The sequence below is a fragment of the Cornus florida genome, unplaced genomic scaffold, assembly GCF_030987335.1.
Source record: "Cornus florida cultivar Cherokee Brave unplaced genomic scaffold, ASM3098733v1 CherokeeBrave_3.0.0_Hap2_Chr05, whole genome shotgun sequence".
Lineage (NCBI taxonomy): Eukaryota > Viridiplantae > Streptophyta > Magnoliopsida > Cornales > Cornaceae > Cornus > Cornus florida.
In genome coordinates, this window is record NW_026775575.1 from 106,202,330 (window position 1) to 106,225,679 (window position 23,350).

General features: G+C 32.7%; 3 protein-coding genes across 3 annotated transcripts; 2 read left to right on the forward strand and 1 right to left on the reverse strand.

Annotated features, from left to right (window-relative positions):
• Positions 1-305: 305 nt before the first annotated feature.
• LOC132308277 (NAC domain-containing protein 21/22-like) lies at positions 306-4,769 on the forward strand. The gene is made up of 3 exons (XM_059806313.1): positions 306-834; positions 2,700-2,974; positions 4,095-4,769. The coding sequence occupies exons 1-3, from the start codon at positions 669-671 to the stop codon at positions 4,581-4,583; spliced, it is 930 nt and encodes a 309-aa protein (XP_059662296.1). The 5' UTR covers positions 306-668; the 3' UTR covers positions 4,584-4,769.
• A 5,253-nt stretch (positions 4,770-10,022) lies between these two features.
• LOC132308278 (DNA repair protein recA homolog 1, chloroplastic) lies at positions 10,023-18,831 on the forward strand. Its single transcript, XM_059806314.1, has 13 exons — positions 10,023-10,318; positions 11,545-11,636; positions 11,895-11,970; positions 12,855-12,917; positions 13,041-13,170; positions 13,322-13,407; positions 13,496-13,621; positions 15,509-15,613; positions 15,734-15,790; positions 16,967-17,029; positions 17,111-17,187; positions 17,773-17,845; positions 18,269-18,831. Exons 1-13 carry the CDS (start codon positions 10,106-10,108, stop codon positions 18,374-18,376), a joined length of 1,269 nt encoding a protein of 422 aa, XP_059662297.1. The 5' UTR covers positions 10,023-10,105; the 3' UTR covers positions 18,377-18,831.
• A 788-nt stretch (positions 18,832-19,619) lies between these two features.
• On the reverse strand, positions 19,620-20,829 carry LOC132308279 (photosystem II 10 kDa polypeptide, chloroplastic). The gene is made up of 4 exons (XM_059806315.1): positions 20,614-20,829; positions 20,287-20,345; positions 20,050-20,158; positions 19,620-19,905 (listed from the first exon to the last, which is right to left on the reverse strand). Exons 1-4 carry the CDS (start codon positions 20,765-20,767, stop codon positions 19,811-19,813), a joined length of 417 nt encoding a protein of 138 aa, XP_059662298.1. The 5' UTR covers positions 20,768-20,829; the 3' UTR covers positions 19,620-19,810.
• Between the last annotated feature and the right edge of the window lie 2,521 nt (positions 20,830-23,350).

The window sequence follows — 23,350 nt, forward strand, 5'->3', positions numbered from 1 at the left end:
GATATAATCCAGCAGTTAACGTATATACAAGTATGAATTGCGAAAACCGTTAGTCCAGAAAAGGATGCGTGAAAAAATAAATAAATAAGGAAAGGAAAAGTCCAAAAAGTACACACTCATTGAGGACGTCATGACACAGTAGTTTGTGGGTCTACTTTACCATTGCCAAATTCGCACCTAAATTCTAAAAAAAGAGGTCAATAAATTCCATGAATGAGTACGTCATGACACAGTAGTATGTGTGTGTATGAATGATGAATGTCTCGAAGTACACGTCAGCTGGTTGGCAGTTATTGGCCAGTGCAAGTCAGCAGGACACGTAGGCCAAGTACCTCCTCTCAATTTCAAACTTCTAACCCATCACACCACCCCCTTCTCTTACACGGAAATTATTGGTTGACTTAACCAACCTTTTTTTTTTTTTTTTCTTTTTTCTTAATCTAATTTTTAACTTTTTTTTACATATTATATTTTGTTAATACAATTGCCTAATTCTCTTTTCTTATATATGCATACACACACAACCATCTGAACCTTGTTTGGGCTCTCCCCCTCTCTTCTGCTTCTTCTCTCTCTCTCTCTCTCTCTCTCTCTCTCTCTCCTGCTTCTTCTCTCTCTCTTCTGCTTCTTCTCTCTCTCTCTCTCTCTCTCTAATATTATCCAGCAAAATGAGCAATCTGAGCATGGTAGAGGCAAAGTTGCCGCCAGGGTTCAGGTTCCATCCTAGGGATGAAGAACTGATATGTGATTACTTGATGAAAAAGGTGACATGCTGTGAGTGCCCTCTAATGATCGAAGTAGACCTCAATAAGTGTGAGCCTTGGGACATTCCCAGTAAGTATATACAAACATACATATATATATATATATATATATATATATATATATATAGCTTCATGTGTCGTGTGGATTACCACCTGCACTACCTTCACCGGCCACCATATGCACCACCACTACCACCGTCATCGCACACAGTACTACTATATATGTTTGTACAATTAATAGTATTCATCAATATTGCCATGTTCATCTTTTTTATCATGTATCATCATGTTTTAATTCTTTAATAGTACATTTATATTCAATTTGTGGGTGATAACTAATCAAAGGAATTTGTTCCTGTACTGTTTTAGAAAGAGATAGAGGGTATTTGTTTCTTTAGAAAATATGATTAAGATATTTTCCTCTTTCACATATATATATATATATATAATAGGAAGATTATTATATATATATATATATATATATATATATATATATATATATATTTGTGCTGTGTGTATGTTGGATTTTTTGGTAGACGGAAATTAATGAAAATTGTGGAAAACTCATTGGTCAAAAATGTTTAGTATATTTTGTTTTCATCTAGAGTGATGACGACCACGCATGGACCGGAAGGAATGCCTGAAATTTTGCGTAGATGAATGTTTGGTCCGCTTGCAATTTTCCGGTTTTAATTTTATTTAGATTAACAATTCTAAAGTATTTGATGTCAGTTTATTCTTGAATGTATCTGATGGAAGTGGTGATTTTCAAGTGACAAACTCTATTCCATAGTTTAAATTAAAACTTTCACTGTTATTAAATGTAACAAAATATATATTTTAAAGTCTACCTATTTGTATTTATTATTTATCTCATAATTCATATTATATCAGATTCTTTAGTTTGGACATATGTGAAAATTTTGAAGAAATGGATTTTTAGTTTTTATCAGTCTCCTCTCTAATCATAAATCCAAACTGTTTGCTCTGTCTTGATAAGTCAAAACTATTCATCATTTGTTTGTACTTTGTACATACACAATACATGTATATACACATAAATATACATGTGGTACATATATTTGTACCAGTGTTTTGTGGAATATTTCTCATTCATTCGTTCCTCACTCGTTACTTTTATAAGAAATTGACATTCTTGGCATTGTCTCAACTAAAAGATGGTGACACTGATAGAGATATTAATGTAAATCCAAAGTCATACCCAATCTGCTTCCACCTTATGTCAACCACACGCGTGTACACTTAAGAGTTCAATTTGTAATGAATTTGGTTTTCACCTAAATTAATTGCTTCTTGTTACTGAAAAATATTAGGTTTGTCACCATCATCAACTTTCCAAATTTCTTCTATTTCATTTTCCCACCTTTCATTTCAAAGGAACAGTAGTTGTGGTGGAAAACTTCTGCTTCACATATCCATATATGTGTGTATGTGTGTGTCTGTCATGAACACAAACCAATATATCCACATCTGTGACCTAGCTAATTACTATTTATACTAATGCCAACAATAATTCTCCATTATTTTGGTATAGAGAGTGACCCTTCACCCACATAATGTTGGGATGGATGGCTAGCTACTTAGCTGTCTTGGCCAAGTAAGTCCCTAATGATGCCACAACATGGTTGGACACGTGTTTGTTATCGAGAGGGTCTCAATGACCCTCCAAAGATCATGAGTCATGACCATTGATATTGACATAACGACATTTTTTTTCCTTAATTATTTTTTCATTTTTTCTGAATTATGTTTCATTTGTATACTGAACTTGTACATGTAACAGAAAAATTGAACATACTTAGTCATGTACAGAGTAATTTTGCAACTCTTTTTGATAATTCAGAGAACTATTTACAACACTAGTGATGAATCAGTTTGAACTCGTGATGAAAGCTTATTGTCTGTATTTGATAGAAATGGCATGTGTGGGAGGCAAAGAATGGTACTTTTACAGCCAGCGTGACCGGAAATATGCGACCGGACAGAGAACAAATCGGGCCACAACATCTGGTTACTGGAAGGCCACAGGGAAGGACAGGGCGATCATCCACAGGGGTACCCTAGTTGGGATGAGGAAGACCTTGGTTTTCTACCAAGGTAGGGCTCCTAAAGGGAGAAAAAGTGACTGGGTCATGCACGAATTTCGGCTTGAAGGACCCCTTGGCCCTCCAAAGATTACTTCTCTCAAGGTTCTTACCCTCCTTTTTTTTCTTACTTGTTACTGAGTAATGCTGTGCATCACTACATATCATCTCATCAATGTTCATTAGTTAGGTTACTTAGTTTTTTGCTTCAAGAAGCATTTTATTTTCATGTCTATCATTTTGAAATAACTTATATCAGTCCAATATTTCTATAATCTCTGATTTTGATTGAATTTTGTCTCTATTTATATAGAATCCCAGTTGGACCAATTAGGCCCATAAACTATTTTAACTTAATTATTTATTTTGTCCTTTTGCAAGTGTCCTAAAGTCTTGTCAACATTATTGGCATGAATTTGATTATAAGAATCTTTTTTGCATTAAAAAATAAATCTACTGAAGTCATTCAAATTCTTTTATCTGTATAAAAACAATTTTTGTATAAATTAAGCGAATTAAAAATCATAGTGGTAGCTGACCTATGATGAACAGGATTAATATAATGCTTAAGCACCTTATTAGTTTATTATTTACAGTTAGTAGGTTTAAAGCACCTTATTATTTTATTATGATAACTACAAAATGAAGAACTTGTGCTGATGTTTCCCAAGTCTAAGCACAACAAAATTCCTGTGCATGACTTGTCATGAGAAAAAAAAAAGCTAACCTACTCCCTTGTCCTTGTATATCCTTAACAAGCCAAGCTTATGACAATATTGCCATTCATAACATAATTTAAAATTTTCTTCAGAGTCACAAGGATAGATATAAACCCAAATTTCACAAGGTCAAAATAAACTCGATTTTTTTATTAACTAGTGGATGGCTTGATTAATTTGCATTACATTCGTGTAAAAAGTTATCCGTGTAACATTCTCAATTAACGTGGACCAAACAGACTAAATATTGACATTTTTTCTTCACATGAGATGTGAAATTAAGTTGCTTGAAATCTCGTCACGTTTAACTTCACATGTTAATTTAAAGTACAGTTGAAAAGTTTTGAACTTTTGTCATGTGAGTGCAGCATATGGAGCTGAAACTTTGCACATGGCAGCTAAATAAGATTGTGGATGTCTATGTACAATTTATTACCTAAATCTTTGTGATTATGATTTCACTTTCTAATGCTCTTGCTAAAGTTTTCTTACTTTTGAATTAACAGGAAGATTGGGTATTATGTAGAGTGTTCTACAAAAACAAAGAAGTTCCTGCCAAACAAGGCATAATGGGATGCAGCTTCAACGACACGATCAGCTCTTCATCATCTCTCCCGCCACTAATGGATTCATACATCACTTTCGACCAAACTCAAACCAACAACAACATTATAAATGAGTATGAGCAAGTGCCCTGCTTCTCCAATATTTTCACACCAAACCAAACCAATCCTACTTTCTCACACATCACCCATGTGGAGCCAAACATGTCATCCAAAACTACCCCCACCACCTTTGGAGCTATGCCAGATTTGGGTACAAGTTTAAACTCTTTCCCTTGTGACAAAAAGGTAATTAAAGCTGTTCTAAATCATCTCACCAAGATGGAAAGCTACCCTAACATGGTGAATGGATCACCAAGCTTAGGGGATCAAGGAAGCTCAGAGAGCTTTTTATCTGATGTGGGCTTGCCCACCATGTGGAACCATTATTGATTTTTGAGGCCTAATTTGTAGCTAGTATTTTTGGCCATATCAAGAAGATACATGTAAAAATATTGAACTTGGTTATATGTATGGTTTAATTTCTCTATAGTCACCAATGTACATGTGTTGTCCTCATTGATGGAACATGTGTGTATAAATTGATTTCAGTTTTACAGATTACCAGTTCTTGGTTAAGCATGTGTTCAGATATTTTATTTCCTTGGTTCTGTCTGAATCAAATTTTAATTCGTCGGCTTTCTTTACCAGCAAGCACGATCAATCAATTATACTTTGTTTGGTTGGAAAGAAGTATAGAGCAATTTTTCACCGTTTAGTTAAAACTTGGAAGCAACAAGGGAAGAGAGGGAGGATGTATGAATCCACTAGGGAAAGAAAATATTACTAATATCTATTTCCATTAGGAGTATCTCATCCATCCCTTCCATCAATTTTTTTATATCTCCTGCCAAGGGGAGTATTAGAGAGACTATCTCTTTATTTGATGCAGATGAAAATAACTTACAACCAAGTTCATAACTTACAACCAAGTTCATAACCTGGTATTAGGGGTAGGCAAATAATTCGTGAATCCAATCATATCCGGTCCAATCAGTGTGGATTAGTTCGGATTGCTACACCCACAGATCGGTAGCGGATTCAAAAAAATTGAATTTGTAACTCACGGATCAGATTCCGAATTGAACTATTAAAAATCCGATCCATGAGATTTATGAAATTCAAAAATATATTAGTTAATTTAATTTATTGATGATCATTTAATGGACTATAAGAATGTATTAGTTAATGATCATTTAAATATATGAATTAATAGTGATAAATTAAAATTTTATCTAGAGTTATGGTTAAAAAAATATATAACATTGGACTATTTAGAAAAAACCTCAATTCACGGATTAAATCTGATCCGATATGTCATTCAACGGATTCGATTCGATCCGATCCGAATAATAATTAATAAATAAACTGATCCTTTTACCACACTATAATATAAATTGCAGGGATCATCTTTGGAATGTTGACATTGTGGGTTGAATGGATTTTAAAAGTGGGTGTAGTTACACTGTTTTTATCCAAGTTGCACCATTTTGATACTAATTTTAAAAGTTGAAAGGACTCTTTTAAAAAATAAAAATAAATAAATAAATAAATAACAGTTTTTCTAAACAATAAAACCAGCAAACAATTTTTAGATAATATACTTATATTTTTTGTTTAACTCCGTTTTCATATTATAATTTTTGAAAAAACAGTGAAGGAAAAGAATTTTGGGAACCTTTCTATACTTTTTTTATGATAAATTGATAATGTATATAAATAATTAAAAAATTATAAATGATGTAATAAATTACGATAGTGTAAAACCATGAAGGAGTTATTTTAATTTGCAAAAGCTTAGTGAGCAGCATAGATAACACTTTGAAGCATTTTCCTCTTTTAGTAGATATAATTTTAGTGACGATTTGTGTAATGCCAAACAGAACATAACAATAACTCTATTAGTCTATGTTTCAAAAATTATATGACTATCACTTTCAATTGCTTGACTAACAGGAGATATCAGGCTAAAAACAATAATAATAGACATAAAATAACGGGACAGACGATTTAAAAACTGAAAACACTAAATCTTTATGAGCTCATCACCGAGATTTGCTTTGATTTTACAATGCAGTGTTTGGTTTTGTTTGACAATTATTTTTGTTGCATGTTTTGTGTTGTGGATGGTGTACTGTTGTAAGTACCGACTCACCCACTCCATCGCATGGTATGATATTATCCGTTTTGGGTCCGAGCCGGCACGGTTTTGCTCTTGGACTTCCCAAAAGGCTTCATACCAATTGGGGATGACACATTTACATATAAGTACTTCACATTTTCCGCTCCTAGGCGATGTGAGACTTGTGCACTCGTAGCTCGCCAGTGTGGTAGCCAGACAATGTCTCTCGCACCCGCCCACGGCACACCCCCACCCACAGTGTCATCACAGTAATCTGTAGCGAAGCAGAATACCGTAACATGTTTTGGTAACGGATTATTATCATTTAAATAAGGCTTCCCGAGAATTTAACACCCCTATACCTCCCGTCAATTGGCTGCTAATGGTAATAAAAATACTAAACTACCTTTCCTATAATTAAAAATAAATAAATAAATAAAAATTCAGTTAATGTAATATTATTATTATGTTTTTTATTTTTGAGATTTATATACAAAAGGGAAGGGCATTTTGGGAATCAACAAAAGGATAATTTTGGTATTTATTAAATTTAATCAGTCATGTGCCACACATGTTTTTTTAACTGTGCATTTTTAACGATAACAGGCAAAAAGTCTTTCTTTACAATATTTTAAATTCTTGAGGAAGTTATATTACCCAAAGTAAAAGATGGATATTTGCTCAAAAACTAAACCTCTGTGTTTTAGATACTTAGCCCTTTGAATAATTTACATTTGTTCTCAAAAAGAGGTCCAAATAAAAAACAACAATTTGATGTTAAATATTTTTGCACAATAGCAAAAACAAGGCAACAGTGATCCTTATAATTAAAAATAAAAATAGATAAATACTATAATAGCCTTTTCTTTTCTTTTTTTTAACTAATCGGTAACAATTATACAACCTTTTTTTATTAAATATGTTTTTATATTTTTGTTTCTAAAAATTTTGTAACAAATTTTACATTACCAAATAACATGTTTCAATCACAGGTGAACATACTTCATAATAAATAAATAAAAATTATTTTTGTTTTAAATATAAAAATAAAAATAAAAAATGAAAACGATTGCCAAATGATGTTTAGATGATTTGTTTAGTACAACAGTCAAAGTTCTAATTTAGAGCCTAAAATCATTAGCTACACAAAATAATGTTCTTTATGTCGAAGCATACACCAGATAATACATTTTTCAGTTAAAACTTAAACCTAATTAATTAATTCCGAATCTCATCGGCACGCAATATGTTTTTCTTTTTTCTCCCACACGAGTGACAGTGACAATGATTTTTCAATTCGATTATTAGAAGCTCAAGAACATAACAGGAGTATTATTATTAATTATTGTCATTATATTATGAATAAAACCATTAATTGGTTAGGTTAGTAACTAATAATAAATAAAAAATAAAAATAAAACATGTTTTTATTTTTTTGTTTTTGAAAATTTTATGTTACCAAACATGTTTTATTAAATATGTTTTTATATAAAAATTAACTGGTAATAATCATGTAAGGCTCTTTTATCAAACATGTTTTTTTATTTTTGTTTTTGAAAATCTTACAATAAATTTTATATTACCAAACATGTTTATCAACCATTTCAATCATTTTTTGGTAAGCAATTATTATCATTTGAATAGTTTGCATTTGTCATGGAAAAGAGGCCCAAATAAAAAACACCAAATTATATATTTTTGCAGAATAGCAAAAACACAGCAACTGTGAATTGTAAAAATAAAAAAATAAAAAAATAAAAAAAAAACTATAATAACCCTTTTTTAAATAACTGATAAAAATCATCCAACACTTTTTTTATCAAACATGATTTTATATTTTTACTTGTAAAAATCTTGCAATAAATTTTAAGTTACCAAGCATGCTTCCAATCACAAATGAACACACTTTACAAATAAAAAATAAAAAATAATTATATTTTAAATTAAAACAAAAACACAAAATGAAAACGATTAGCAAATGATTGCTTTGTACAACAGTCAAAGTTCTAATTTAGAGTCTAAAATCAATCACTATACAAAATAATGTTGCCATAGTGGAAGCATACACCAGATAATACATTTTCAGTTAAAACTTAAAACTAATTAATTAATTCCTAATCTCATCAGCAAGCAATATGTTTTTCTTTTTGCCCCCACACGAGTGACAGTGACAATGATTTTTCAATTCGATTATTAGAAAGCTCAAGAAAATAACAGGGACTTTTAGTATTATTATTAATTATTGTCATTATATTATGAATAAAACCATTAAAATTGTACCAATGACACCTATAGAAGTAACACAATTAGTTAGGTTTGTTTGTGGAGCCAAAAAAGTCTTAAATAGAATCTCTAATCTCCAATTATAAAACCACAAGTCTATGGATTATTGAAAGCAACTAATAACCTAACTCCCATGATAATCGGGTCCAACTCCAACAACAAATTTCTCTTATCCTTCCCACCAAAATTGTGATTTTTCAAAGATTATAAAGACTCCGGATATCACCAAGTGGCCTAGTTGTTAAAGTGCTCACATGCTCCGGAAACGGGAAAAAAAATATTGCATTTAAATTTCACAAGTCACCGTTTTATTTTTGGATTCTAACCTGAGATTAAAGAAGAAAATTTATCTTTATTTTCATTTTTTTTTTTTTTTTTTTTTTGAACTCTAGATAAATTTTTGGATTCTAACCTGAAGCTACTTATAAGCATCCATATTTATTGTAGTCCACTATTTGATGATCAATGATATTACATTAAGTAGTTATGAGGTACTAAAACAATAATCTGTGGGTTTTGATGGATTAATCTGAACATAGAGGCAAAACTAAATTTGATTTACTTACTTAAAATTGATTAAAATCACTTAAATTCTGAGATATGTTTTTGCAATTGACTCGTTCTACTCTACATTTCCACAAATACAATTTCTATACTAAACTGTGGATTTGTTTTTAGGCTTTTTTTTTTTTTCAGAAATATATGAAAGTCCGGCTCATGGGGCTCTCCATGAAAGAAACTTGTAAAAGATGTTATATGAATATAAAAAATTTATTGCTCGAAAAATATTTCTTATTTTTCCTAATTAAATTCTACCCAAAACCTACTCTACTGGTAAAATTATATTATTTTGAGATTAATAAAGTTAGTGGAGGTTTTGCTTTTTTAACCCATCAAACTTTGTCAAATTATTTAACTATTATAACATTGGTTACGCATAATTTTTTTCAAGAGCTATTATACACTGTCCACACCGACATTGATGACCATCGATCACACGTGAATGGTCGACCGTATTTGGTGTGAAGCATTCTAGAATTTTTCATCTACAAATAAGTAAGCTAAAACTGCTCTTCAATGTGAAAAATGCCATACCTAACCTACTATGCAGTACTGGCTTATGTGATATTTCCACTTCCTTCTAATTGAAAGGTCAAAGCATCCTGTTTTTCATGGAACAACAATGATTTTGTGATTTTGAGTTCTTTCGGAGAAAAAAACAAATACTTTATTACCCACACAAAGCGTATACATAACATGGGCCCAGTGTTAGCCCATATTTAATAGTTGGGCTTGATTTGGGGCAGCTACTTGAACTTACTTTGTTAAGCCCACTCAAATAAACGAATTAGTGGGCCGGGTTGAGCCCAGAATACGGACAGACAAAACGAGTTTCTCTCTCACACAGTCACACACATCCTCGGCAAGTGTAATCTTTTCCCTCCGCTGCAATTGCATTTTGCTCTACTCCAACTCTCTCTATCTAAATTACTCCTAAAATCGATTGAATATGGATTTGTTAGTGGATCCTGTGAAGGCCCAGTTTTTTTGTTCCAAAATTTACCCACCTCTATTCTCATCTTGTTCTTCACTACAATTTCAATCCTCTCGTCCCCGTTTGAAGTCACAGTTCGCCACCAGAAAAATCAGGGTTCGCTTAGAGTACGACGACAAAATCAATGGTGCTCTTTATGATGATTCAGACCCTCGTTTTCTTGACCGAGTATGTTATATATATATTTGTATGTATAATATACATATATGCTGTGTATGCACACATTTGTATTCACACTTACCTGTATGTACACAGGATATAAAGCACTATAACTTTAATTCTATTGTTGTTATTTTGTTTTTTTCTCTCTCTTTTGATTAAATGTGTAGTAGTATTTCATTGACTTCTTGCAACACGAATGATAGCAGGTACTAGGTTTATGTTATGATTTGAACAATTTATAAGTGAGGAAACATGCTCCCAGTTACATAGAGACATTTGAGAGTTTGGTTCTGAAACCATGAATTCATTTTATTTATTTTAACTGTGGTTATAAATTGTAGCTAGAGTTTCTCTGATTTTTTTTATGAACATTGTATTCACATTTGCTCAAAGAAGTTGTCTTTAGCGACCAGTGCTTCTTGATATAAATTATAGGATATTTTCCTCTTCTAATCATCATTAAGGTAAATTATCACTACCTTATTCTGAGTTGTTGTACATATTGAAAACCATTTTGACCTATACACTGCATTTGAATTGACGGAGTTAAACAGAAAGGAGATCATAGGAATAGTAGGGAGGGAAAGGGAGTTGAATATGCAAGAGAAAGGGAGAGTCTAATTCCTTGAATAGTGTTTCGGTTATTCTCCTAAAAGTGAGAGGATTTAGTAGAAAAGGATAGGAGAGATAGTGGTTACCCTTGTTCCTATTTTCAGTCACAGTGAATTGTTTTTTTGCCCTTACCACTCATAAATAAAACAATCTACTTTCTATTCGAAATCTAAAATCACCATTTATGGATGAAATTTTCAAATGGCTTATATTCAAAATCTAAAATCATCATTTATAGATGAAAATTTCACTGTTTCATTATCATCTACTTTCTAAGTAGATGTGAACAGTAAAATGTCTAATCATCTGGAGTAGCAGTAGGTTGGTTTTTAGTGCATTTACATCAACTGGATAGCAGCAGATGGAAACAACATTATGTAAAAGGAGCATTGATATCTCCACTTTGTTAACTTGCAGATGTCACTTACCGAACTAGTTAGCTGTATTTGAGTCCTGTGCCCTGAGTTTTTGGCCGCAATTTGTGTTCTCCACAGCAAACAATTCCCTCCCTGGGTATAAAATGATCGAGCCTAAATATATTCGGGATGCTGAATGACATACATAGCTGCTTACAATTGACTCAAAACTGACAATCAAATTTTTTTTTTTTTTTTTTTCAGCAAAAAGCACTAGAAGCAGCAATTAACGACATAAATAACTCATTTGGAAAAGGAAGTGTTACAAGATTGGGCAGTGCTGGTGGAGCTCTGGTGTATGTTTTTTTATGTCAACGTGTTTCTCTCTCTCTCTCTCAATAATATATTATATATATATATATATCCCTCTTGATATATATTAATATGTGTGTGTATCCTTCTGGCTTCTCTTCTTCCCATGTTTAATTCGATTATAAAGGAAGTGATTGTACAGTCTTAATTTCACTTCCTTGTCATGGGTTCTAATGAGCACAAGGTGTGGCATTGCAACGTTCTTCTTGCTTGTAGGTTTATTGAAAATTTGTCTGTTACAGTGAAACTTTTCCAAGTGGCTGTTTGACATTAGACTTTGCCCTAGATGGTGGCCTACCCAAAGGGAGAATTGTAGAGGTACTATCATTGTTTTCTGCTTTTCAGTCTAATTTCTTGTGGTGATTTTGCTTGTTTCATGATAAAATATGTTTTAATTCTATTTTGGGAAAACTGATCTTACCATATGATGAATAAGATGCGCATTTAGTAGTTTTAACATAGTATCAAACATGCAATATTGACTGTTAGATGGAATATACATCTATCAAAACAACATGATTTGGATATGGGTATACAACAAGGTTCCGACAAACATACTCAAATCGGACACCTCAATTCTCCATATGTGATGATGGAAGAAGAAAAGCTCAAATTTGGTAGCAAAGAAGGGTATACTACTTTTGAGATAGCCGGAAACCCATTTTTTACCACACCCATTTGATTTAATTCTGACCAAGTACATCCTTAAAGAATATTAACGTCATATGTTAAACTATTTTATAACATAAGGAAAAAAAAAAAAAAAACTATTTTGTAACATATTATGTATCCAAATGTGCATAACATGTTCATTTTACCCATATGTAACTTTTGAATACATTCTAAGCAAAGTTCCAGCATCTTGATTTGATGACACAGAGACCTACAAACCACACCCGGTAAACACATCTAAGTGAACATGGTGATGAGACTGATTGTTATCCTACCATAATCATCATCTAGATGTGGTGGTGCAGCATGTCCCAGTATCTCTACTGTGGAAACAAATTAAGACGTGTAGTCAAGTGCAAAAAACCTGGATAAATTAAGTTATCATAAATTGACTGTAGCGGACACCTTTTCAACAGTTCATTTTCTACAAGAATTGTTATTCAACTACTTTGGCATTGTCACCATTTTGCATATCTGGTAATATAATTGCTGCTTTCAACAGTCTGAACGTATCAGCACTTTCTTTTCAGATATATGGGCCAGAAAGTAGCGGAAAAACCACCATGGCACTCCATGCAATTGCAGAAGTGCAGGTGTTGTTTCTGTCTCTTATTACATCATATATTTATAAGTCCTCTTTATTAAGGAGGCACTTCTTATACAGTTCATATCTGCTTTGGGGACTAACTTACCACTTTTCTATGTTGAATATGCAGAAGTCAGGAGGCAATGCCATGCTTGTTGATGCAGAGCATGCTTTTGATCCAACCTATTCAAAAGCGTTGGGAATAGATGTAGAAAATTTGATTGTGTGCCAACCTGATAATGGGGAGATGGCATTAGAGAGTAATAAATTTTTCTTGTTTACAAATTTCCATATGAGAAATGATCCAAGAACTGTAGCTATACTGAATGTGAATTTTAGAGTGAAATGCAATAAAGTTTATTATGAGTGTGCTTGATTTATATTTGTTAATAAAACGTTGTGTTGCCTCAGTTGCCGACCGTATGTGTAGATCTGGTGCCATTGATCTCATCTGTATTGATTCCGTCTCAGCTCTCACTCCACGAGCTGAAATTGAAGTAAGTTGCATTCTTAAATTTGTGAACATATAAAAGTTGGCAAGATCATAGTAGTCTGACTTTTCCTTGGTTGGTTCTTTGTATATAGGGTGAAATTGGGATGCAGCAAATAGGTCTGCAAGCACGTCTTATGAGCCAAGCTTTGCGTAAAATGTCAGGAAATGCCTCCAAAGCTGGATGTACTCTGATCTTCCTAAATCAAATAAGATACAAGGTATTTGTGAATCAACAGGCACATCCCACTCCTTGGTGGATGACATTAGTTTTTAATTTTTTTATTTGGGGGGTGTTATTTATATAATATGGAGTGAATGGCCCTCCAGTGAAAAAAAAAAGTTTTAATGTCCTGAATAATATGTTATAAGTGAAAGTAAAAATGTCCCACTAATATGTTATGATACCGATACGTGGAGGGTCAATCAACTGAAAAGCAATAGAAAAGACACCAAATTTTATTTAGGAGTAACAAATAAAACAACAGACCTTATCCTAATGCTCTGTTCGGCAAGAAAGAAAAAAATTTGGATGGAAGGGAGAGAAGAAGGAATGGATGAGACATCCATAGGGAAGAGATTGTGTATTTCCTTCTTTTTGTTCGATTGGATAGAAGAGAAGAGAATAAGCTCATAATTTACTATGTTCGTTAAGAGAGAAAGAAAGAGAAAGTTTTAATTGTTTTTCCCGATTTTGTTCCGTCCATTTGTAAAGGAAGAAGAATGGGTCATCCTTCCTATTTTCCTTTCTTTCCTTTTATCATCTTTACCGAACAAAGGAATTTCGTTCTTTACTTCCTATTTTCTCTCCACACCTCTTCTTTCCTTCTTACCGAACACAGCATAAGGAAAATAATTTACTAAGAAATCAAATCAATGCAACCTTACCATGCTACATTCAACGAATCCATCTCCACGCAATCTGTCCTCGTGCTTTTCAGTAATTACTTTTCTTAAGACCGATCGTCAAAGCAAACCAACTCTCGTTCACCATGAGAAGAATAAATTTTGATGAATATCTGTCACTGGTGCTCTTCAATGATGGTCAATAAAATTTCCAACAGAAACTTGAACAACCACACACGTGTAAAGGAAACGAAGTCTGTCTCAATGATCTAAACCCTCAATATAACTCTGTGTGAGAACACAGGTTAGTTCTCTTAATCTCTTCTATATCTCTTTCTTCTTCTGGAACCTTAAGACCCTTTATATAGGTTCAGAAATTCTTTTCCAAATTTTAAAATGATTGAAAATCAATTTATAAACTTCTGAATGTGTTTTGGTTGAACTAGAACAATTTCAGACTTAGAAACTTCTCATTTTTCACACCTTACGATCTTAGCACTGGTGCTCAGTATTTGAGTAACTGGTTACTTACTCTCTGCTTCTACGAGTGTGATTACTCACTACACGAAGGCCTGAGTTTGGGGGCTTAGTTGAGGGGTCAAACAAATTTGAAATTGAGTGAATATTTTGTAACTGAAAGCTTATTTAGTCCATTTTTTTTTTTTTTTTTGATAAGTATTCTATATTTTGAATTATACAGATCATCACAAGATTTCAAGTATGAAATATTTTATGAATCCAGAAATGCCCACTTAAAAATCTAGCAAGATTCAATCCCCGATATGGAGATTAACACATATCACACATTTAAGTTGTTCTAAGGTCTTCTGTTCCTAATAAAACAGATTTTTACATTTGAAATGCTTTCTAACACATCCAAAATTTATCCAACTCAAACTTGCCTTCTCCTATTCCTAATCTGTGTGATCCAAGTTGATTAAGACCGTTTCTCCGTATCACCTAGTGATCTTTGTTCAATCTTCATGTATCCTTGGGTCAAACTCTACTTTCACAATTCTCAATCAAATCAGCAGGCAATTCAACATGACTGAAAAATAAAAAATAACCTTAATTAAACTAAAACATTACTCATCACATGTTTTGATCACAGGAATTGCCACCAGAATTAATCTTTTTCCTAACAAACATGAATGTTATATTATTGTCTTATTTTGCCTCAAGTTTTCTTTGTTAATTTTCTATGTCCAATTGCAATTATTCATCCAGAGACCAATATTTTTGTTCTTTTGTTGTTTGATCAGATTGGTGTATATTATGGAAATCCTGAAGTCACCAGTGGAGGAATTGCTTTGAAGTTTTTTGCATCAGTTCGTCTTGAGATACGTCCTATAGGGAAGATAAAGTCTGTAAGCACATAATCTACCTAATTGATTATCTATCTTGTGGTCTATCTTATGGTATGCAGGTTCTATTTAATACTGGATATACGTGGAATCCTTATAACTAATATGTGCTCGTTGTTGTAGGTTAAAGGGGATGAAGACATTGGGCTTAGGGTTCGTGTAAGAGTCCAAAAGAGTAAGGTAAATTAAATGAATATGAAATTTTGCTAGGATGTCATGTAATACACATACCAGAAACGTGTTGTTTTTTATTCTACCAATTTCTTCCATTACATTTAAAATGATAATATATTTTACATAAATCATGATTTTTGATTTTTTTTTTTTTTTTTTATGGATTTCCTTTTCTTTAAACAAGTAATGACATGAATAATAACTAGGATAAGTTGGTATTTTTTAGTCTTATTTGTCTAACTGAAACTTACATTGAAATAAAGGGGAAAAAATCTGTAAAGAGAAAAAAGAAGATAGCATTCGTCTCAAAATTTGCATGTAATTCATGATGCAATTAACTGCACATGCATTAGGTTATTTGCATCCCTCCCTCTATTATATACCTTTTCAAATTTTATTCTTTACTCAAAAGTTTTGTTAATTTTTAAATGGGCTTGGCAGAACTCTTGGTCCGTGCAACAAATTTGATGTAATCAGTGATACCAAAGCTGATGTGGTTCTATGGAATGTGGTTCTTATGCATAAAATCCATCACCCGACTAGTTAACATTTCATTAGATAATCTGCACTGTTTCCCTTTATTATTTACTGTTCCTATTTTCTTTTTCATTCAGAAGTTGTTGATTGTAAGTGTGCTTAGCAATGCTCCTGGTCCCATGCAACACGTTTGATACCTAACGTATATAACTCGATGGGATATGGTTCTTGTAAATAATTAGAAGAGGCAACATGAGAGAGAGAGAGAGTAGAACAAGAAGGAGAAAAACAAGAATTCTTAGAGGAAGGCTACAAAGTGATCTTCCAAGAGATCACATAAAGAGCAGGTAAAGTGGACAAGATAAGAAAAGTGAAGCGCTTTGACAATTCAATTGTGTCACTGTCCCAGTCCTTGAACGGAGGACCAGATGAATCTGAACCCTGCACACAAACTGCACCTTCAAGTGTGCCCGACTCTTAGTTACATAGATTTGCACCAATATTACATTGATGTGTCCTTTTGTCATGATAGTTACCTATGCTTATACGAATGCTGGAGATTTAAGATTGAAATTTAGACAACATAATACTCATAAAAGATAACTCCAATACTTCATGTGACAATGTCTACCTCCAATTTGTGCTACTGACTGGTGGTGTCAATGTCTAGGTAATTGCTTTTCTTCTAATGATTTCTTGTTATAGGTATCAAGGCCATACAGGCAAGCTGAATTTGAAATTATATTTGGCGAGGGAGTGAGTAAACTGGTCCGTATTGCAGTATAAATCCTCTTCTTTTGCAATGGCCCCCACCATGCTATCTATGGTCTGATTTTGATTGATGTACAGGGTTGCATTTTGGATTGTGCTGAAATGATGGATGTTGTGTTAAAGAAGGGTTCTTGGTATAGCTATGGGGACCAAAGGTTTGTCTACATAACATCCTGTTTCTAATATTTCATATTAAGCTGAATTTTGAGAGAGATTAGCATCCATACAACAATCAGATGATTCTAACCATTCAAGTATTTGCATCCTTCTGAGGTGTTCATAACTTAAATCTTCAGCTTTGCAAAATAAAGCTTATTTGGTGACTGTTTTTGATTTTTCACTCGACAAGAAATTTTATCTTCTGAGGATGTTTTGATGATTAGAAAACCGTGCATGTCCTTCTTATCATAAGAATAGAAATATTACTGGGTTTCCTTCAATCACAACAAACAATTGAAATTCCATTTTCTGTTCTCCTTAATACTCTCATACAAGTTAGTGAGAGTCGCTCTTAAAAATTCAGTATTTGAAAATTTTATCTATGCTATTCTTACTTGTCAATCAAAATTTTGACAGTAGTTAAGCAGAGTTGGGTATTGTTAGTTCTTTTAGTTCAACTCACCTTCTTAATGACTTACTCACATTTCTTTCTTGGATAAATTTGTCTTGCATTTTCTTGTCTAAAATTGAAAACATTCTGTGGCTTATTGTCATTGCATGTGTTTTTTTTTTGGGTAAAGGTTGGGACAAGGAAGAGACAGGGCGCTACAGTACTTGAGAGAGAACACTCCTCTTTCCGATGAAATTGAGAAGGTTTGGATGGTTGTGCCACACAAATACAAATATAGTTGAACATAATTTTTTTCAAAGCTAGTATAGATTAATTGCTTAATGGTGGTCATTTGGCCTCCTCTTGTCTGAGTTGAAGAATTAGGCATCCTTATTATTTAAAAGTGGTCAGACACTTTTTTGACGCCCTGATATTCTGATCTATTTACATAACTTGATCCACTGATTACTCTGGCATCCCAGTCTGCGGTTGTGAACTTGCAAGTTATCCTGCTTTATTAACCCCGGATATCAAAAGGTTGAAGATTTTCATGTTAACAATTCCCCTCAACCCACATATTCGTTTGTATATGAAAAACTTTTCCCATATAAGATGTGATGTAATAGAACTATGCCATTATTTTATACGGAAGTGATATAGAACAGAATAGTGATTTGCATGTGCAGATTGTTCGTTCCATGATGGTAGAAAGAATTGGACAAGCAGGCACTCCTGGTGTGAAGCAATTGCCACCACAGCAACAAGATGAAGATATTTATGAAGAGGTACAATAAGATGAAACTACTTCTGATGCTTCAAAGTTTTGAATTGTGCGAGTTGGAGAATGCTGTCATGGAAGCTGAAAGAGAGAGGGACAACGAGTTAGTCCTCCCTTTGTGGGTTGGTTTGATGAGTCAACATAATTCTTCCACTATCCCATTCTGAGGGAGGAAAATTAAAATTTCTTCATTTCCGTACCACACAGATGCTGTTGGAAATTCAATTCAGCACGCTTTTTGTCTGTATTTGTGCTCCGTATGTAAAAGGAGAACTAATGTTTGGCTAACCATTGTAAGGAATTCAAAGAGTACTAGTAATATCTCAGTATTTTATCAGTATGCTTTAAAGTCCAAATTCTTTTGAGAGCTTCATTTGCCTTTCTTTTTTGCTTTAGATGTTAAAGTTCTCTTTATAATGTTGTCCCGTAAGTCTTGAAAGGTTTTCTAGTTTCTCTCCTGAGCCTTGGCTACATCCATTGATCTATGGCAATGACTTTATCTCCCCACATCTTCGAGTAATGCTTCATATCTCATTTTTTTTTTTCTCTCTGCAGTGATGTGTGATTGGAACTATTGATGTTTTCGCTCAGTTTGTTTAAAAGTAAAATATTTTTTGTATTTTTTGGTGTTTGGTTGTCGTAAAATATTTACGAAGAAAAAAAATATTAAAACCTAAGAAAAATAATTTATTCATTAATTTTCGACAAACTAGTTTACATGTCTCATCCGATAGACTCGATCTCAACCTCTGCCAAACACCAAAAAATAAAAATAAAAGAAATTATTTTACCTGAAAAAAAATATATATATTTTTTTAAAATATATTTTACATCGAAACGAAACAAACGGAGCCTAAATCAACTGAGTACTTCACACTCAGCGTTCAAAATCCAAGTATTTCAATGCTGCAATCATTATATATATATATATATATATATATATATATTCTTGAAATTTCAAGTGAACACATATTCACTCACAATATTGGGCGTTCCTAACACTCACTATCTCCTTTGGGGAGGAGAGATCACACCATGAGCTAATACCCATTAGTAATCATTACAAGAAATTTGAAAGCCTTCTGCATGCAATTCTTTCTGCAATGTTTACCTTCTATAATCACCAGTTTTTTAGCATGCATCAATGTGCAATCCTTTCAAAATGATTTAAGAAAAAGGACAAATAATAATGTAAATAAAATAGAAGTCACATCAAATACATATTACAAACATGAATTCAAAAGAAAAAGGACAAATAATAATGCAAATAAAATAGAAGTCACATCAAATATATATTACAAACATGAATTCAAATCCATACCAAAAAGATACAGATTACAGACAAGTTTTGAGTAGATAGAGTGCTTTGTGACAGCCAATGTATTGAACAGTTAACTGGCAAGCAAAAGCTAGAATAGAAGAAATGGCAGTAGATTACAATAAGAGAGATCTACTGTGCCAAAGCACTTGTGCTGTAAACAAGAAGGGCACCCCCTCCAAGAAGGCCAGCTAGGGTAACTGCCCAGATCAATAAGCCAGTGGTACCTGCATTTATGTATTTAAAACACATCATAAAAAAACCCAAGTAAGTACACTACAATATAATAGTTTTCTAAAGAAAAATTAACAAATGTCATATATAGTGTGTGTAATGTAACAACAAAATCACAAAATTTAGGTGTCCCTTACCACCAACATAGGTATCACCACTTGCAGACCATTCATCAGGGGAATAAATTGGACTGTATCCATCCACGTTGGCACCATATTTGTCTACAAATTGGTAAACACCCTTCCCCTAAATCCAAATTAAAAAGGGTTCATATATTTATTGGAAAATATTAGGAAATATTTATAAATAAATAAAAAGGCTGTATAATAGAAACAATATATGAATCAAATTTTCAAGTATGGTGAAGAACAAACCTTTGGCTTCCTTCCAGATGCATCAAGACCATTCCTCAAGCTCATGCCACCACCAGTTCCTATCAAAATTCCGAATTCAATACCAACCAAACTCTTGTTCCAATTATTTATGTTTGTTTAAATATATATACATACATGTACATATATACTAATCATAAGGCTTGCACAGTCTTGATGTTGGTTATTAAATAGAATTATAGACATACTTGTAGAAATAGAATTCAAATTGCTGAAACATATTAGTATTAATCAAATAATTAACAAACAAAAAATAATGGACATGAATGCATAAGAATATATCTATATACACTAATTAATATTGCTAACCATAAGGTGTGTCAGTCTTGATCTTCTTGACACCACTGGCATGAACCTTTAAAGAAGTAGTTTTTGCAAGTGAGGGGAGACCTCTCGCTGCTGTTTTCTCAACAGTAAATGGAGAGGGTTTGAGACTGAGTGAAGACATAACTGAGGTTGCCATGAACTACTACTTCTTCTTTCTTTATCTTGCTCTGTGGTGTGGCTTCAAGGTCCTTGACATATAGTAATAACAAATTAATAATAATAATAATAATACAGTAATAATCAGTAAGGTTTGGGTGATTGCAAGGATGACACGTGGCATTCCTTCCGTGGCTGGATTGTGGATACGATAATACTACATTATCCAAATGCATGCAAGCTCTCCCTATTTTTTCTTGGGCCAATATTGCCTCAGCCTTTGATGTAAGTAGACTTTAGATGGGCCACACTTAAACAGGCCGTCGATTCATTAAAAACAATTTGGCCCATATTACCCTTTCACCTGGATAAACTTTAAACAAGCCCAAAACCGATTGAAAACAAAACCGGCCTTTAACCGGGCTAAATTTAAATAAGCCCATTACTTATTGAAGAAAACCAGCTGAATTTTATCCCTAATTTAATATCGGCCCAACGGTTGCAATCGATTGAAGTGCCTTAATGTTGGACCATATCTACCACGCAACACCAAAGCCAACCCATTGTTTGGGCCAATTCTAATAACTGTGTCGATGCAAGGTGTTCTATTAAATAGTTAAATCCAAACTCGACTCATTTAATAATCTAAATCTTCAATACTAACCCGATCTATTTATTAAACCGTTAACATAATGACATGTTTATCAAAACGAAAAATTTAATATTCAATCTAATAATAAATACTAGAAAAAATTTGTCACAATTAACCAAATATTCAAAATAAGAAGAAAAATCATAAGGCCTAGTCAAGGTTAATGTTGCAATGACTTAACTGTTCATAATAATTAGGTTTAAATAGGTAACATAATACATAGATCATATTCATGATTATGACATGTTAAGTTAAATAGGTATAAACGGGTTGAACCTCTCAACCCTAATCCGACACGATTAAGTAAACGGGTTAATTGTGTTAATCCGTTTATGACCCAAACCCATTTGAGGTCAATTCAAACCCGTTTATCTCATATGGTGTTAAAGTCATGTTGGTGGGTCCTATCGTAATTTGTCACCCTTACTTTTAAGCAATAAACCTCACATTTTTTTTTCCCTTCTTTTTTATTAATAATTTAAAAAAAAAAAAAATTTCTAACAAACTCAAACCGATTAATGTTAAAATCAAATCAAAGAACTACATAAATCAACCCTTCTATTTATTTAAATTAACCCACGGCGCATTCAAAAAAGTCTTACGATTGACTTTTTTTTATTATTATTACGTAAAATTAACAATAAATTTAAAATGGGTGAAGCCAATTAGACAATTTTGACTTCCGGGATTTTTCTAAAACCAACCGATATATATGCTTTCATGACTTCTGAACCAAGATGACGTTGATAAAATTTGAATTTCTCCAACTTAAAATTCCGCGTTCCAAATTCTCTTATGTCTCAAGCTGATGATTTCACATTGTGCATCAGCTTTCACCCATTTCTTTTGTTGATTCCATTGCATTCAAAATGCTCATTAGAGGAACAAGAAATTAAGAGAGAGAGAGAGAAAGATGAAATGATAGAAATGTGGAAATATAAATACACTTACATTATAGCATACATACATATATGACAAAGAGATATGAGGGAGGAAAAAAGAAATATAGAGATGGAAAGGAGAGTAAAGAGGAGAGAGAAAATAAGGAATTTTAGATACAAAGAGAAAGAAAAGAAGTAGTAGGAGGTCAATGGTCCATTGTATCTATAAAAAAAACTTGTATTAGAAGACATATATCAACCATAAATCAGAGTAATAGTAGTCAAATGAAATCAATAGTTTAACTTTTGATGATGTCGCCAGAAGAAGAAGTCTCGGTTGCACCTATAGCTCTTGCTTGCCTATTAATTGATATATTTGGTCCATTTGATATCACACATAATCTTTCCTCTTTTATAAAACTCAACCTGGACCATCAAGAATATAAATTAAGAACCCAAAAAAAAAAAAAAAAGAGGGAGAAAAATTTGAGAATACTAGCTTATCTAATGATGATTGAAAGCCACTTTCTAAAAATTAAACCCTAATAAATGTCCAAAGCAAAAAATTAAATCAAGCAAAAAATTAAATCATACTTCCACTACAAGACCTAGTTGAACTTACAGTTTTTGCTTGCCTGTTGAGTAATGATGTTCAATGGAGCACGAGAGGAAAAGGAAAAATAACTCAAACACGAATCAAACATACTTGCTCATTAATTGATGATGTCCCATGGAGATGAGAAAAAGAAGAACAGTAAATAAAAGAGGGCTTGAGTTTAGAAAGCCAAGAAAAAAAAGAAAGAAAAGAGAAAGGGTAATTATCTAATTAAAACGGATTGATCCGATTTTATTTTTATTTTTTATTATTTTACTGATTTTTTTATTAAAGTTGATGAGTTATTTTTCTATTTGGACACGTAAGAAGTTAATTTGATGAAACTAGTAACCGGTGAGTAGCTAAACATTGTCCTAAGTGATGGACCAAAAAAAATTAAAAATGAATTGCGTGGTATGTTTAGTGCTAAGGTATCCATAAATGATATTGCATTTATTTAAAATTATATTAAATACATTTAATTGGATTAGAAGT